This window comes from Cibotium barometz, chromosome 14 (genome assembly GCF_041138505.1).
Source record: "Cibotium barometz isolate CiBa-2024 chromosome 14, ASM4113850v1, whole genome shotgun sequence".
In the NCBI taxonomy this organism is placed as follows: Eukaryota; Viridiplantae; Streptophyta; class Polypodiopsida; order Cyatheales; family Cibotiaceae; genus Cibotium; species Cibotium barometz.
Window position 1 is genome coordinate 39,603,317 of NC_141059.1, and position 18,775 is coordinate 39,622,091.

Sequence of the window (18,775 nt, forward strand, 5' to 3'; positions counted from 1 at the left end):
CAAGACCACTAGACTGGCCCTGCACTATCTTGAAGACACTCTCACCAAATATGGCCCACACAATTTTATGGCCTTCGACATCATCTTTGCCTGCCTAGCACTTTTCATATGCAACCCCCTTTACAAATTTGGCTGTTAATTCATTTTTTGGGAGTGTTCCTTGGTACACTTTGTGGTAGAGAAGTTGACACTCATCCACAAACTATGGATGAAGCATGCTAAGGAGGATTTTACTACGTTTCCTATTACTGGCATTGAACACAACCAACCATTCACTCTCAAGAATGTCATCATTGCTCAGCTGCTTGGGAAGCTTGCCTTCCAAGATGAGTCCATACTCTTCATTTAGCTCTTGTGTTGTGTAGCAAAAATGCATAAGGAGTGGATATTCAAAATTTGAGAGCCGCTTACCCCTCCCTACAAATAACATGACAGTGGACGAACATTCAGAATAGAGTTGATTGTAAGCATTCAATACAATGATGCAAGAACCATATGTAATGACCACACTAACACATGTAAACCTGGGAATGAAATAGAGATTCCCTGCTATTGTTACAACATCTTACCTTTCAAAGAAGCTACAAAAGCCGACGTTCCTTTATCCATAAGTTCACCAAAGTTTTGGTCAGCATACTTTCTACTTCATTGAGAGCATTGTGTGGTTGTCTACACATTGAGCTTACATACTCTCAGCTCCCCATATTAGCCTATGTCCACACATCACTATGATATAAATGGCTATAAATCCCCCCTTGTAGTAGTGATGAGGTGAACATGCATAGGGATCATGTGGCTAATCAATCCCCAGATGGAAATAAGCTTAAAGTGAAAACTTCAAACTTCTCTTGTGAGAGAGCCTTCCTGAACGTATATGGCACATTGTCATTTATAGTGACGTAAGCCAAACATAACGATAATACCCTGCGACAATTTCATTCAAAATTGAGCAGTTGTGTACAAAATAAGACTTTACTTTTCCACTTTTACAAAAATAACTCAAACACTAAAGCTTGTTCACAAAGTATAAAATAACCGAAATTCTTCTAGCACACGTGTGGTAAAATAGCAACGCCACGCACAAGCGTGCATAAATAATGTATATACAACAATCAAAGAGACATAAATAGAAGCACAAAAATCAAGTAGATTGATGAGAATGAGTGAAGTACAAGCACAGTGACATGATAAGGTCACTTACACACACTTATAAGAGTGTATATGCGCTTGGAAAAAGGAAAAAATTACCCTGGCCCATTACTCGCCCGTTATTAGCTCTACGTCCATATATCTGTCAGAATTAGCACACGCGGGAGCATACATGAGAGAGAGAGAGAGAGAGAGAGAGAGAGAGAGAGAGAGAGAGAGAAGAAGAAGAAGAAGAAGAAGAAGAAGAATTGATAGACAAAGCAACCTTTGATTAATGCAAAATGACAGATTACAATGGTGATTAATGCATGACTATATACTTTCCCATAGAAGTGGCCGACTCCCAATAGAATAAATGTGAAACACTTATCCAATAAAGAGGCCATTCACTTTAGAGATGCACATTTCTAGCACCCTCTCTGCAGCTCACAGTGAACACAAAAATGAAGAAGTGAGTTGCTGAAGATGCAACCATGGACCGTCCAGCACCGCGAATACTGGAATCACATCAGAGTGAGCATCAATCAACCTGAGTTCCCAAAAACTGTAGACCACCATGATCAACAAAGAAATCACCAAAGTAGATATAGAATTATGAGTCGAAGAAGAAGCTTCGTCCATGATCCCATGTCTTGTAACCACGAACAATCAGCTGGAGACACATTTCAGCCAATAGCTCCTGCTAAACCAAGCTTTGGATAGTGCACATCCATAGCCCCGGTACCATAGAACCTGCCTTACCTACCACATTTCAACAAATGTGAGTTGCGATCAACCCTCCTCCCTTCCACAAGCCCTCTCTAGCTGGAGCACGTGGAAGGAGTCAAAAAGACTAGAAAGCCTCATTGGTGGGAACTGCCTTAGCCACCGTGGCCGAAGAAGTATCCCCAGAATTAGAATCAGTATCTGAATCCCTTTCTGAATCCTTGCTCTTTTTAGGAAGCTTGTCTTTCGCTTCAAGGATTTGTCCTTCTTTTGGAGACAGTCCCTGGACAAATGACCTTTCTTACCACAAGAGAAACAACGGGATCGGACTTTCTTCTTAGTGTTGACACTCGCAAGAGCCTGATCACCGGAACGAATAGAATGATTTCGTACCTTGTCTTGAGAGATAAGAACCATCTCTTCTTCCAAAAGAAGAGAACTCAAATTTCCAAAATCAAGCTTGTCCTTGGAGATCTGGGATCTTAGGGCTCTGGCAACCATATCATACTCAAGAGGAAGCTTTGTAAGGATCAGTGCTGCAAGCTGGGAAGAGGTTAAAGCAGCATTCATTGCCAATAACTGGTCATGAATACCCTTGGCCTTCATTAAGAAACCCTGCATAGATTCACCGGTTGGAAACTGAAGATTGTATAACTGACCTGAAGAGTGACGGCCCGCATTGGCCCCTTAAAATATGTATACCAGGAAGGGCCAGAGCCAAAGTATGCCAAGCATGCAACGCAGTGCTGGAGCTCTTGCATTCAGGCACAACAGACACATGGATAAAATCCAAGGAATAGTGTGAAGATACACATGGATAAAATCCAAGGAATAGTGTGAAGACACAAGTAGTCATAGCTACTTAACCAAAAGAAAATCTTCTGAAAACAGTCATGCAAGGCCTGGTACTTCCCTGAAGCACTGGCAACTGTTTGGGTGGTCTGAACATAGATCACCTCAGTAGTAGTTGATCCTGCTACTTGTGGGTGTCCAACACTGTCCTCTTCCTCCTTAACTGCAAGGTTGATGTGTACGTACTGTACGTAATGTACGGTACGTATTTGTACGTTGTTCCGTACAGATAAAATTTTTGTGTACGTAAAAATACATACCATTGTAAAAAATATCAATCTATATGGCATTTCATATCAAAATAAACATAAAAAGATCCAAATACATTTTAAATTGTGAGAGAGACCTACAAGACAATCTAATAAGGTCTTTGCTAATACGCATTTGATTAGTAATCACAAAACCCTTGCCGCATGTTGTAAAACTTGTTACTTCAGAAATCAAACATCAGATACCAAAACCATTTTTCAATCAAATGACAGAGATCAATCTTCAATCACCAATCACCACTCTTAGAAGTTAGCTCTATATAAACTGATGAATCAATGTTCACAGTGCACACAACAAAAGTCTCGACTCTCATCCATGTCAAAAGGCTGCAAATGCATCAAGATTCAAAACAAACTGAATACAATGCACATACTACATAGCAAGCTGCAACACTACATCATAGAAATGTCCTCAAAAGGCCCATAAGGGCTAGTCCAGAGTCTAGACTCCACAATGAAACATGATCTAAGAGTCAAAACTCCTCATCAGATGATGATGATGACGATGCACCAGAAGAGAGCAAGTCCCCATCTGTCAAGACATTGCCCTCGTCGTCATACTCAGGCTCTACCATCACGGGCACATGTGATGATGTGAAAGATGTATCATGAGATCCATGTGCTACATCATCATCTCCTGGCTCACTCTGAGTATGAATGAGAGTGACAGCCTCATTCGCCCGAGTCCGCTACGTACGAACAGGCAGCTTCCCCCGACGAATGCTCCTCCGTCTAGCGCTCTCTGAATCTGCAGCCTCCTCACGCAAAGGTATCGCCAAAGCCCGTGCGCGTGACCTTGTGACACGACGATCGATGCTCTCCAACTCTCTATGAAGGAGTTGTATAATATCTGCCTGCTCGTCTCTGACACGCTGCTCCACGTCGCCCTCAGTAGAGGTTGGCACCATCTTCACATGGGTCGGATTTGCCTGTGGAAAAGCAAAATCCGACAAGTCAGAACCACAAGAAATGACTTATATTGAAATGTGTCAAAAGACGTACGACAGTTAAAACTTAAATATACCTGCTTGGGTGCCCCCAAAGCATGATAATCTCGCACGAGCTTCATGTTAGCTCGGCAATACACTAATCGCTCCAGCTGAGCGGTACTAAGTCGATTGCGGATCTTCGTGTGAACCAAGGAGTAGGCACTCCAATTGCGCTCACAAGCACCAGCAGAACAATCCTACGATCACGAATCACGATACGATTTCGGAGTCAAAACTCAAAACCCTTAATGAATCAAACTTTAAAGATGGATGCAATTGTGAAAGCGTCAAGAGTACCTGCGAGAGGATTCGGAGAGCAAGATGAGTCAGCTTTGGAAGACCTTGTCTTCCATAGCTCTGCCACCACGTGAGAGGAAATTTCGTCGCCTCCTCTCTCAAAACCACCGCTCTAGCAAAGGATGGTCCTAGATTGTTCATAAAACTCACCATCTCTGCATCAACCTCAAGTTGCTCATCCTCGTCATACATTATGTTGATGTACTGGTCTTTCTGCGTGAGCAGAGTGCTCTCACTAAACAGCTCTGGCTTCTTGTAGAAGGGATGAAGCAATGCAGCCATCCCATGAATGGGACGGCTCATAAATGTCCATCGCCGCTCTACAATAGCCAGGATGTCACCACGGCTACAAATTGACAAGCCAACATTCCAACAGTCATTATATAATATAACTTTAAACATATTGTTCATTGTTGCAATGTGCATATTATTTAATATTAATATAATCAACCAAGAACAATATCCAAGTGTACACTCACTGAGACTCCGTCAATGTCGTACAGGTGGCAATATGGCGCTTCATCTCCATGAAGAGATGATAGACCAGTCCAAGAGTAGAGCCCTCCATATCTGTGATTCGGAGGAGGACATGGATAGGCTGCAATGCCACCGTCAAGCTCTGTACCTCTGTCCAAAAGGCCTGGTCAAGCACTTTTCGCTGAATGTATCTAGTGGCCTCTGTCTGTGCATGGTGCATAAACCTCCATTTCGGGTCCACCACAGTCTGTAGTAGTGGGTCCCGCAATCTAAAAAGCCTCTGCAAGACCAAGAACATATAAGAAAACCTGGTCTTCGAGGGTCGCACCATATCAAGTGCACTATGGCTCCTGAAGATGGCCAAAGCCTGATGTTTTTTTCGGAAAAATGTAGTAATCTTCATGGCATCTGCAACATTAGGTTGCACCCATGGCAACTTTCCAATATCCTCCATCAGCAGGTCCAAGCAATGTGCAGCACAAGGAGTCCAAGCAATGCGAGGAAACTCTGCCTCGACCAATTCACCCATACGCTTGCAATTTGAAGCATTGTCTGTCACCACTTGGACCACATTCTCTGGCCCAACATCCAAAATTGCCTGTCTGATGTGGTGATAAATAAACTCAGCACTGATGGATTCTCCTGCCTTTCTTGCATCCACAGCCCGCAAGAAGTATGTGCCAAGACATGAGGACACCAAAATATTGATAATGTGTCGTCTACGCATATCACTCCAGCCATCAGATATGATGGTGCACCCAAAAGACTGCCATCCTGCCTTGACAGGTACCAATGCCTTGTCTATCAAGGCTTTCTGCTCTTCAAGCATCGTGGTACGCATTTTGTTATACTCCACCCCAGACCACGAGTCTGTGTGGCCAACCTCTGCTATGGCCCTCACCATTCTCTTCCATTGATCAGTTCTCAGTACATTGAAGGAGATGTTGCACTCCACAAGAGTGCTTGCAATCTCCATCTCAGCCACTTTTTGTCTCTCTTTCACCCACGAAAGAGATGACACACGTGAAGGCAAAGTACTCTGTCTCAGCACATGTGCATCATCATCCTCATCACCCTCCTGCATGACACGGGCCCTCTTTCTGCCCCCTGTAGACTGGCTATCCTGTGTGGAAGAATCACCCATCTCCCCCACAAGCGCATCATGAAGTGCATCTTGAGTGTGCTGGCTGCCCCTTACCTTCTTTGAACCCTTTGCTGTTGATGAATTCTCAGCAATGAGCTTGTCTCTGATATCCTGCGGCACCTGCTTGCACCCACCACAATTGCCGGTGGTGCCAATACCTGTCAAGTGTATCACGACACGAGAAATTGTGCTCGTGAGCTCGAAGTTGCAATACTTGCATTGCCATCTACGCATGCCAGAACCAGCTTGGGTCGGCGTATTAATAACACGGATGACATTCGTGTGCTCCTGCCAGTAGGGGTTGCATGGCTTCGGCATATTGGATCCTGGAAGCTCTGTGACACAAACAAAGAGAGAGAGAGAGCTTAGAGCAGAGTACATACTCCAAAGGAAGAAAGAGAGAGAGAGAGAGAGGGAGAGCGTAGAGCATACTCCAAAGGAGGAAAGAGAGAGAGAGAGAGAGAGAGGGAGGGAGAGGGACCCCGGACTCGGGAGGGAGTGAGAGAGAGACGAGATTAATCATGTAGACAGTAGTACATTGGCAGAGAGAGAGAGAGAGAGAGAGAGAGAGAGAGAGTACAGTACGAGATGCATCATGAGGGACCAAGGCCATGAGCGAGAGAGCGTGTGAATTACCTGTGCACAGTGTGCAGAGACGGAGCGAAACAGAGCGCTGGGCGAAACAGGCGAAATTCCAAAACAAGGCCAAAATCGCACGGCGAAGGTCAAAAAGGGTTTTTTTTTTTTTAATAAACGTACTGTACGGATCCGTACGTACGTTCCGTACGGTACGGATCGATCCGTACGTACGTACGTACGGATGCAACCTTGCTTAACTGTACGGTCGCCTTTACTGTGGTATGCTGTGGTACAGGGATACATGCTGAATCACTATTTGTTGCACCGACCCAGGTGGTTGCTGGTAATCATTCCGCTTCCACACAAGGTTACACAGCTTTTCATCAGCGTCAGCATCAGCCCCACACACACACACATAACTCACCCACACAAATGAAATCTCTCTCTCTCTCTCTCTCTCTCTCTCTCTCTCTCTCTCTCTCTCTCTACATACATACATACATGCATGCATGTATGTGTGTGTGTGTGTGTGTGTGTGTGTGTGTGTGTGTGTGCAGAGGCAGATTCATGGTAGAGTTCTAAAAAACAAATATTATTATGTATACATGATGTAAAATAGCCCTGTAAGTTTACCTATCAGATTTCAAAAACCCTCTTCAGCAGACGCCTTCCATGTAGACATGGCATGCAACATCCGGCCCTTCCAGCCCATTAACAAATACTGACTGTCTTCAGCAACTGTGTATTCTTTATGCCAGGTTTTCAGCATGACCTGCACATTGTTTTTTATAACTTCATCCAGCGGCAACTGCTGGAAACCGACTTCCTCGGTTGCAGCTTGCCAGTGTTTGTATTTGTCTATCCGCTCCACTACTTCTGTCCCCTCACAGGCAACTATATTCAATATGGCCTTTCCCAAAATCTCACTCTCAAAAACCAAGCGGTCAGTCTTTTCTCTATCAATGAATGTGTCAAGCATGTCAAACACACTCTCAAAGTGGAAAAGTGCTTCCCTGAAGCGCCTTGTAAAGAAGGGAGTGCTGTATGAACCAGTTACTATCCCCTGTACATAAACATTGGGATTGATGTCTCGCCCTTGCTTCAAAAGCTTAGACCTTACCACATGAGAATCCAACCTATCATCCATGACATAGCGCAGCAATGATGTAGATAGAACCACCAACACCTCATCTGGATTCCTATATGGGCTGACAAAATCCTGCATACACAGATCTTCACGAATGCCAGCCCATGCTGTGTATTGAAACGGCACTCCACAAGAGGCAGCATAATCTGCTAGCTGTCGCCCTGTTTTCTGAACTCCTTCTAAAACAACATCAGTCTGGGCTGGCAACATTGAGTAGTGAGGAAAGCCAAGCCCTATTAGATGCACCTGAGGCGGACCTCCTGGCCGGTCAGCAAGAGCCTTAAAGAGGGAGGGGTATTGAAAACCATCCACCTGAAGCTCCAAGATATTCAATTTGGATGCTCCCTTGGCAACATTGATAATAGTCTGATTTATGAAGTAATGATAAGCTTTGACAAAAGGACAAGATGCCATGTACAAGAAAGTAGCTTTCAAAATCTCAGCTGGCGAAGGGCGTCGATCAAGAAGCCCCAGGTACAATGGCCATCCTGTACCCGAGAATCGGGCAATCATGGCTTCAGCAAAATAATATGCAAGACGTTCTGCACCATTTCCATGGGGAGAGGCATGCTGCCTCACCTTGTTCAGTGTTTCAACAGCCCTTTTTGTGTTGTTTACTCCTACTGCCTGTGCACATTGGAGCAACAGATCATTGATGTCCACAAATTCTTGATCTCCATCTTTGCCAGATCTAACTTTCCCACTGCTTTTCTTCCGCATCAATGAACTATCCTTCCTTGGCTTCAAGACCTTTCCTGTCTTCTGAGGCTTCTGCGCCCGATGGCCATGTGACCTCACTCCAATGTCATCTTGACTTCCTGCTCTGAGTAATTGACCATTTCCCATACTTTCCGGTGAGCTAACTTCGTGTAAGTGGACCTGCGGAATGTTGAGCATTACCTGAGTAACTGGCCCTCGTAAGCTGGTCAGAAGTAGCTCATTCCTGGATGCCTCAGAAACACTACTAATGGAGAAAGGCGAGTCTGGCTCCAGGTAACTTAAGCTGAATCTGCCTGGTGAATCCAAACAGGAGTCATCTGAAGGGGAAGTCATGCTGCCATCATCTGGAGAAGCGGGGCTCCCGCCTTCAATTTTCAGAGCCAGGGCCGGAGAGTCTTCCTTCAAGAGAGCTGCCACTTCAGTTGCCTTTGCCTGGTAGGCCATAAACTCAACAGGGCTAAGAAAAGGGTGATTGTTAGTCGTTTCATCATCTTCTGCAAGAATTTTAGACATATACAGCAGGGCAGGATCCACCATATCATCATGGGGCAGAGGCTGGAATTCACCAGTGTGGGAGGGACTCAAATGCAAGCGTAAGTTACGATTTCTAGCTTCAATCTCTGGCTGTGTTTGTTGCAAAATCTCTTGCAAAACTGCAGAAATGGCGGTGCTTTGGAACCCACTACTGGCTTCACCAAGTGCATGCTGTGAGCCTCTGTATTCCATCGATTTTGTGATAGTCACAACTCAATAGAAAATGGCCCTCATGGGCATATCTGTAGGGATTCCCAAGCAAAACCAGCAAAAACCTGCATTTGAAGCCCTAAAATCTCAAAATTTCCAATCAGAAAAGGCGTGAACCTCAAATCTCAAAAAATTCTACTTGGAAAAGGAAATGAAGCTCCAAAAGAAAAAGCATACATTTGAATCCGAAGCTAAAGGCAGTGGTAAAAAACATCGCTTTGCCTACCTGCAATTGATTTAATGGCTGTGACTTTGTCCTTGGTCCGGTTGTGTTATTCTTCCGCGTAAAAGAAGCCACCGTTCAAGCGACTTCTAAGCGCGGTGAGGGTCTAAGAAGCGGAAAACTCCCGTCACATATCTCTGTAGCGCCTCCAGAGAAAAGAAGATGCGACAAGTAGCAGAAAGCCTGGCACTGATGTATGCACGGCAGAGCAAGAAATTTACAGAAACCCTAGCTGTGGTATCTGTACGGCACAACGATGATATCGATGCCTAAACCCTGAAGAAGAACTAGAGACTCTGCTAAGAAAAAGCAAGCAAAAGAACTCACGAAACCCTAGCGGCCATGGCACAGAGACGATGCCGATGATGGCCAGACTACAGGGGAAAAAATGATTCTGGCGATGGCTATAAAACCAAAGTAGGATTCTGTGCAGGACAGCGATGGCGGAAACCCTAAAGAATCAGCAGAGCAGACAGGCCACGAGCAGAGGGTATAAAGAACAAGACAAAGTAACAGATGTACGTACACAGGAAATGAGAAATAAACCTTGCCTTTAAAACAACGCGGCAGGAAAAAAATTGCTTGAATTTTGTGTTGGCCTGGAAATTAATGGTGAAGATTTTAGAATATTTTACTTATTAAACCAATGAAGAAAAACCTTTGAAGGTGATTATTTTGATTCATTAAGAAAATTGTAAATTGTTGAATTTCGTATTGTCCTTGAAATTAATGATGAAGATTTTAGAATATTTTACTTATTAAACCAATGAAGAAAAACCTTTGAAGGTGAAAGTCTCTCTTTATTTAGATTGATTAAGAGAATTGTTATTTTTTAAATTGTTGAATTTTGTATTGGCCTTGAAATTGTATTTTTTACTTGTAAAACCAATTGATATGTAGATTTGAAGGTGAAAGTCTCTCTTTATTTTGATTGGTTAAGAAAAATGTTATTTTTTTGTGACCAAACATGCATTTAATAAGCTCATTAACTCTCCTCATTTAGCACCTCAACTCTCCTCATTTAATAAGCTCATTAACTCTACTCATTTAGCACCTCAACTCTCAAGTCCTCATTTTTTAAATGTAGGAGTGACCAAGCATACATTTAATAAGCTCATTAACTCTCCTCATTTAGCACCTCATCTCTCTCACTTACATGCATCCTTTAGTGTATTTTTAAATGTAGGAGTGACACAAAATAGAGAGCTTTCACCAAAACGGTGTTCTTGGTAACAACTATCTCTCTCAACATCATGAGGTCCTGCATTGCCCTGATCGCACTGTCAGCCTTCCTCTTCTTTGCCTCTGGATGAACCTTTCACCAATTGGTCTTTCAGCCAGATGTGCTGAGTAGGAGAACTATTAAAGACAAAGTCCAACCTATTTAAGCACAGTACCCACATCATCTGATTTTTCCATCCCAAACACAGTCCATTCCATGTCCTAACAATGGGTCCAAATGGTTTTGTACATAATTAGCCAAGCCTTCTTGTTCCACAGTTTACCAAAGGAAATACCAATGCTTTCAGGACTGCGAGCTCCACTGGAAGGCTTTGGGTAGAGGCAGGTCTCTAATAGATAGTAACCAATAGTCAGAGTGACACCATAGACTGATCCTGTCTCACCAATGAGCTCTAGCTCTACATTATACATCCGGAGTTGCAAGCATTGTCCCATACATCCCACCAACTTCTAATGCCTAAGTTCTTAATATAAAAAGCCTCTTTGTTGAAAAAAAAATGTAGGAGTGACCAAACATACATTTAATAAGCTCATTAACTCTCATTTAACACCTCACATTTACCTGTATCCTTTGGTGTATTTTTAACTACTCAAAACCAAGGTTGTCCTTGAAATTAACAATCGAGATTGGGTTGATGTGTAAATTTTTTATATCAAATATTTGCACATCAAAACCCTATACTTTTTAGATTTTTAAGTTTCTAACACTACTACATACTACATAGCCTTGCATTTACCCCTCATTATTGTGGCTCTCTAACCTACTCCATCAGCCCTCCCTTAATCCTATAAGTGCTCTCATCCCTTTAGTCACCATCAGTAAACATTCATCATCCCTCTCTTTAGCTCATTAGCCCTTACTTAACCATCACCAAAACTTGATTATACCCCGCTTACTCTCTCACTTACCTCAAATTTAACCCATGTTGAAATCTATCCCCCCTTGTGGGTTTGAAAATTTAACTTTTGCACTTGCAGTATATATGTCCTCTTTGACCAACCACCGTGCATATTGGCACATTGTAAACTATGTAGGGTGTAGGTATATATGGGTGTGTGTGTGTGTGTGTGTGTGTGTGTGTGTGTGTGTGTGTGCGTGCATGCGTGCGTGCGTGCGTGCGTGCGTGTGTGTGTGTGTTGTTCTCACATGTCTATTCACTTATGATATGGTCAAAACCTTACTGTTGTTTTCATGAATAAGCTCCCCCCATGAGCCCTATGCTTTCCCATGAAAGAAAAAGAGAATACCCAAATTATCCCCTTCAATGTGCGTGCATGCGTGCGTGTGTGTGTGCGCGTGTGTGTGTGCATGTGTGAGAGAGAGAGAGAGAGACCCAAATTATCCCCTTCAATGGACACATACTTGCATGTACACAAAAAGAGAATTCTATGAGCAAGAGAAAACAATCAAGGAGAGAGAAAAAGGGGATCATCCCACAATGTTTCAAATGCTTCAAATGAGGAAGGGGCGATTTCTTTCTAAAAATGCTTAAATTTTTTCATGCAAAAAACCTATAGCTTTTCCTTTTATTATAGTGTATGATATGAATTAATTGAAAAATAGAGACAAGAATTAGGTCCCCCTATTCATATGGCCATTTTAAATTATTGGTACAATAGAGAATTTACCTTGTTTGAACTTTGTCATCTTTCACTTGATTTTCCACATCCCTCAAAGGCCATTTTTCATTTGATTATTGAGTGTCTTCTTCCATGAAAATTAATTGAAAAAATATAAACAAAATTAGCATCCCCTATTCCTATGAGCATTTTGAATCTTACAAATTTCATCTTAGTTTGAACTTTTTTTCTTATCTTGAACTTTAACATCCTCCTTTTTCTCTTCCATGTCACTTGAGGGCTACTTCTCAAGGTGGATTATGCACAAATTACACCTTATCATGGGACATATAATAACATAAAACATTGTAGTGTGAACTTAAGCCATGCCATAGCAAAAAAACCTCTCTCAAATTGAACTACTTTAGGTATGCATGCCATTCACTAAATGAAGAGTTTTCGAAATGAGAACACTTTATAGGTGTGCATGACATTCTCTCACTTCTAACACCCAAACAATGAGCTTAGGGGGAAAAAATATTCTTTAAAGAGTTGTTCATTGAACCTTTCTTATAGCAAAAGTGAGAGAAGCCAACATTATTTTTTTTGTGAGACACTCACCATGTTGTTGGTTGTCCAACTTCCTTACTATTACATTTTGAGAGGAAAAGTAAGGACCCTTTACAACCTTGCAAACATGCTTTACATAAGACTTTGTTGTGTTCTAAGAATATTTTTCCTTGTCGTTTTTTGTAACATTAGGAACATGAAGAACATTCAATGGGTTCCTTCATCTTTCCATCCTACGTAGATAATAACACTTTACTAACATATGCAATGGGGTGCATAGTATCATCACACCTATTTCCCCATACCCTGATTTTTCTATTTTTTTCATATCTCTAAACTACTCATCACCACATGACTGAACATATGGTTAGAGGCACTAGACTCCATATACCAAACAAATATCTCTTGATTCTGGCACATCTCCTATGGTGGAACTGAGTATGTGCTGCATTACAAATATCTACTCACTTCCGTCACATCATCTTATTGCCGTAGTAGTAATAGCTAGCACTCCATGCTATTTGCACTCCTTTGCAATGTGCCTTAGTTTGCCATAATAATAGCACTCCATGATATTTGTGTTTTGTATTTATTTGCCAACTACCTCAACCTCTCTAACTCTCCTTGCCTCTAGAGTGGCCTCTTCCACCTATATGAGTCATTTTCTTGTTGTTGTTATTGCTGTATGTTTTGATTTCCAAATCGACCACCCCGAGTCCTCTAGATGGATGATTTGTCTCTACCTCTACTTGTACTTGAGTAGGAGGCCTACTCGTGTCTCTACCTCTACTTGTACTTGAGTAGAAGGCCTGCTTGTGTGAATTCCTGGAGATAAATCTCTCCCAATATTCATCTCCTCAACACGGATGAGAAGAGCAATCAGTTCCTAAATCAGGAAAGTTCTCTCAAACTCCAATGGAGGTCTAAAACTGATTGTATTCCTTGCTATACGACCGTTCAAGGTCATCGATACCATATTATCTACTGGTGATCCAATAGAAGTAAGGGCATCTACAAGCCCTTTAGCCTTCACTAAGTAATCATTGATATTCAATTTCCCTCTATCACATTATGTAACTCCTACTTTAGCGACTTCTTTCGAGCTTGAGTGGTGTTTGTACACCAAGGTGTCTCAAGTCCCCTTAGGTGTTTATGCATCGTGTATGTGCATAATTATAGAGTCTATCACACTAACATTAAAAAACCACTTTTATTATGCATGTACTTGTTATGGGGGAACTTGTTATGTTGTGGGATTTTCTTCAACAATCTCTGGTTCCTTTTCATCACATGTGATGAACTCCTAATATCCTTTTCCATAAGGAAATTGGTCATCATGAATTTCTAAGCATGGAAATCGTTATTTTCTAGCTTCTCGCTCATAAGTTGTGATACATTGTCTAACATGATTACCTATAGCAACTTACAAAACAATTCTTATAAAAGCTTTTACATTGCACCAAACCTGCAATCTCCAACACATCGGTATTTTAAACCTATTATACTTTAACTATATGTGAATGAGTCACATAAATATACATCCACCAATAACTTACAAATCTCAAATTCTCTACATAGATTGTCCTACAACCAAACTTTTGCCACAACTTTGCACTGGAAATTGAACATACATAGTCAAAATTGACACTTTCATAGAGTGATACAGAGAACTTGTAGAGACAAAACGGGGCTCGAAATGGCCTTGAATCTACATTTTGAAATCACTAGGATCCTATGGACTAATTCTACACAATAATGTACCTTTTCTTCATCTCGCAAAGGGTGACTCAAGATGTGACAATACACCTTATTGCTGCTCTTGCCTTAGCTACCTTCCAAATCAAAGGGAAAGAGATGAAGTTACCCTTACCCATGTACCACTTCCTTTTCTTATTTCGTGAGCCCTTCACACAAACTGGAACTTTGATAGCATGATAAGAAGCAAGGGAGAGGATGAGTTTGAGCTCCTTGTAAAGCAAATACACACACAAGAGATATGGATGGCTGAATTTTCTTTTATTCTCTATAACTAAAATATAAAGAGATAAGAGTACATACTATAAGGGAATGTACTCTCCTACTATAACATACAAAGGTTGGGGTCCATAGTGTGAACTCTACATGAGCTAGTGCTATAACTATGCCATAACTACCAAAGTGGCTATCACACAGCCTATAAACCATTGGCAGCATGTCACCTATAATCTCACCAACCTAGCCACACCAATGGCATAAGTTGAAAGCTATCACTTAGGCAAGTCAAGTTTTGGACCCCAATAGATTTGCACCCCAAAGAGGAGAATTTATGGAGCTACTCAAGGAATACAGAGATATGTTTACTTGGAGCTATTCAAGCCTAAAGGGAGCCCCTTTGGAAGTTTGCCAACACATAATTCCACTTGTAGATGGAGCCAGGCCAATCAAATTAAGGCCAAACACAAGGCTTAGGGTGTGATTATTGTGCTTTACTAGGTGTGTAGCAAGTCACGAGTGGTCTACTTGTGTAAGCAATTAGTTTGAGCATATAAATATCAAAGATCTTAGAGAGAAACTTGCATGTATTGATGAGGCCTATTTGGAAAGTTCATTGGTGTCTACTATTCACACAGCTTTACCAGATTCATACCATGGCTATGCATACACACTTTGGCTCATGAGGATGAAGGGTAATCCCAATTCCCTTATGTTTGATGAGTTGGTTATAGTGCTCTTACAAGAAGAGAAATTCTGACAAAAATTGATCTAGTATGCATGTGGGAGATCAGGTATTACTGCCAGTTAGAAAGGTAAAGGTAAAGCCATTACTTCTTAATTTAAATAGCCATTACTTTGAAAAAAAACTAAGAATCGAGATTGAGTTGACGTGTAAATTTTTTATATCAAATATTTACACATCAAAACCCTTGACTTCTCCTTTTTTAGATTTTTAAGTTTCTAACACTACTACATACTACGTAGCCTTGCATTTACCCCTCATTATTGTGGCTCTCTAACCTACTCATTAGTGCTCTCATCCCTCTCTTTAGCCCATTGGCCCTTAGTTAACCATCACCAAAACTTGATTAGACCTCACTTGCCCTCTCACTCACCTCAAATTTAACCCATGTTAAATTCTCTCTCCCCCTTGTGGGTTTGAAAATTTAAATTTTGCACTTTGAGTATTTATGTCCTCTTTGACCTACCACCATGCACATTGGCACATTGTAAACTATGTAGGGTGTAGGTATATATGGGTGTGTGTGTGCAAAAAAACTATAGCTTTTCCTTTGATTATAGTGTATGATATGAATTAATTGAAAAACGAAGACAAGAATTAGGTCCCCCTATTCATATGGCCAGTTTAAATCATTGGTATAATAGAGAATTCACCTTAGTTTGAACTTTGCCATCTTTCACTTGATCTTCCACGTCCCTCAAAGGCTATTTTTCATTTGATTATTGAGTGTCTTCTTCCATGAAAATTAATTGAAAAATTACAAACAAAATTAGGATCCCCTATTCTTATGACCATTTTGAATCTTTAGTGCAAGACAATTTTCATCTTAGTTTAAACTTTTTTTCTTAACTTGAACTTTAACATCCTCCTTTTTCTCTTCCATGTCACTCAAGGGCTACTTCTCAAGGTGGATTATGCACAAATTACACCTTATTTTGGGACATATAATAACATAAAACATTGGAGTGTGAACCTAAGGTATGCCATAGCAAAAAATCATCTCTCAGATTAAGCTACTTTAGGCATGCATGTCACTCACTAAATGAAGAGTTTTCGAAATGAGAACACTTTATAGGTGTGCATGACATTCTCTCACTCTCCTAACACCCAAATAATGATCTTAGGGGAAAAAAATGTTATTTAAAGAGTTGTTCATTGACCCTTTCTTATAGCAAAAGTGAGAAAAGCCAACTTTTTTTTTTGTGAGACACTCACCATGTTGTTGGTTGTTCAACTTCATTTACTATTACATTTTGAGAGGAAAAGCAAAGACGCTTTACAACCTTGCAAACATGATTCACATAAGACTTTGTTGTGTTTTGAGAATATTTTTCCTTGTCTTTTTTTTTGTAATATTAGGAACATGAAGAACATTTACCAGCTCCTTCATCTTTCTATCCTACATAGATGATGACACTTTACTAACATATGCAATGGGGTGCATAGTATCATCACACTTGTTTCCACATACCCTGATTTTTCCATTGTTTTCATATCTCTAAACCACTCACCATGATTGATCATGTGGTTAGAGGTGCTAAAATCCACATACCAGCAAATATTTCTTGATTGTGACACATCTCCTATGGTGGAACTAAGTATGTGCTAGACTACAAATATATGCTCACTTCTCATCACCTTATTGCCGTAGTAATAGCACTCCATGATATTTGCACTCCTTTGCTGGTTTTCCATAATAATAGAACTCCAGTCTATTTGTATTTTTTATTTCTTTTCCAACTACCTCGGCCTCTCTAACACTCCTTGCCTCTAGAGTGGCCTTTTCCACCTATATGAGTGATTTTCTTCTTCTTGTTGTTCTTGCTTCACGTTTTGATTTCCAAATCGACCACCTGTGCCCTCTAGATGGATGATGTGCCTCTACCTCTACCTGTATCTGAGTAGGAGGCCTGATCATGTGAATTTCTGGAGGATAAATCTCTCCCAATATTTATCTCCTCTCTCACGGATGAGGAGAGTAATCAGTTCCTGAATCAAGCAAGTTCTCTCATACTCTAATGGAGGTCTGAAACTGATTGTATTCCTTGCTAAGACCATTCAAGGTCACCGATACCATATCATCTACTAGTGATCCAATAGAACAAAGGGCATCTGCTTGATATCTCCCTGCCTTAGCATATGCTTGTCAACAAAAAAAACATCATACACAATGATCACATGAGTCAAGGTGATCCACACATCACAATAGCTAATTGATGCTTGGGTTGTCATCAAAGACGAATAGATTTTTCCCGTTGTGTACAAAGTCCATCCCTTCCAATCGATCACCAAATTTATCCACATAATCAGAAAGCATCAGCCTTTGTCATTGACTATCGCCATCAAATGCATTCCCAATAATTGGACCAATTGTAGGCCTTAGCTTCTCATTCCATAATCTAGAAATGGCAACCCACTGCTTGCAGAAAAACAATGCATCAAAATGATTGCATGTACTGTGAACTACTAGAACCAAGTGCGGTAGCGCTTCACGTAGAGGGTTGGCAACAAGAACTCTTGCATGCTCGCGAACAACACAATTCTCAAATGCATCAACAATTTTCTCATAACCACTTTGTCCCTCCCCAAATTTGATCATACAGGAACTTAAACTCTCATGATCATCTGCATCATGTCCATCAAATCCCACAAAGAGTGTCACCCTTTGGATTCCACCTATAGCCAAAACAATTAAACACAAGAGTCTAGAAAGTCCTTTTGGATTTCAAAGAAGAGAATGGTTTCAAGTTTATTGAAATCTCAATGATTACCTTATTCTCTTCTTAATGGCAGTCTCATATTCCACTAAGATGAAGGGAATCTTTAGCATGATTCCATACTTTCCTTTCTCCTTTTGGTAAATTTCAACGATTGCATCAAAGATGTAGCCATGTATGCCTGGTATAAATTGAATGGCATGTCTCTACCCACGCTTTGTTGAGGATAGAGAATGGCCATTAAGGTTAGAGCTCAAGAATTTATGTAGCCTTGGGCCTCTCCACATCCTTCCAACCTCAAATATTGCCTTTGTGTTTTCACTATATCTTTGTCCAGCATTTGACCTTAGTATGTTTTTAGCAACATCTTGGTAGAAATTCCCATAAGGCAGTCTTAACACCAAATTTTTTGAGTCTATGGGCTTCAAATATATTGTTACAAAATCAACTTACATCCTTTCAATTGAGGGACTCTATCCTGGCTTCTCTTAGACTTTGAAATCTAACAGAAAGAATCGCAATATGAGATTGTTCCCACCATAGTCTCATTGAAAGGTCTCTTGCTTTCTTCTTTGCTACCACAGTTGTCTCCCTAAGCTCAACTTTTATGAGATAATCTAGCCTTATTCCAACACATGTATCCCTATTCCCTCTCTTTTTCTCTGTAGACTCACA

At 41.0% G+C, this 18,775-nt stretch overlaps 2 protein-coding genes across 5 annotated transcripts; both read right to left on the reverse strand.

The window, feature by feature from the left end:
- Window positions 1-2,654: 2,654 nt before the first annotated feature.
- Window positions 2,655-9,879, reverse strand: LOC147632011 (scarecrow-like protein 14). Of its 4 annotated transcripts, none has more exons than XR_015267411.1 (4): window positions 9,299-9,879; window positions 7,095-9,151; window positions 6,714-6,801; window positions 2,655-2,864 (listed from the first exon to the last, which is right to left on the reverse strand). XR_015267411.1 is itself a non-coding variant. In XM_086808590.1 (2 exons), the coding sequence occupies exon 2, from the start codon at window positions 9,052-9,054 to the stop codon at window positions 7,105-7,107; it is 1,950 nt and encodes a 649-aa protein (XP_086664716.1). In that variant the 5' UTR covers window positions 9,055-9,151; window positions 9,299-9,879; the 3' UTR covers window positions 7,033-7,104. The 4 variants fall into 4 exon arrangements, 2 of the variants coding, with proteins under 2 accessions (XP_086664716.1, XP_086664717.1); XR_015267410.1 differs by having other exon boundaries at window positions 6,714-6,816; XM_086808590.1 differs by lacking the exons at window positions 2,655-2,864; window positions 6,714-6,801 and having other exon boundaries at window positions 7,033-9,151.
- On the reverse strand, window positions 3,293-6,612 carry LOC147632012 (uncharacterized). Its single transcript, XM_086808589.1, has 4 exons — window positions 4,741-6,612; window positions 4,262-4,607; window positions 4,000-4,161; window positions 3,293-3,904 (listed from the first exon to the last, which is right to left on the reverse strand). The coding sequence occupies exons 1-4, from the start codon at window positions 6,261-6,263 to the stop codon at window positions 3,665-3,667; spliced, it is 2,271 nt and encodes a 756-aa protein (XP_086664715.1). The 5' UTR covers window positions 6,264-6,612; the 3' UTR covers window positions 3,293-3,664.
- Window positions 9,880-18,775: the final 8,896 nt, after the last annotated feature.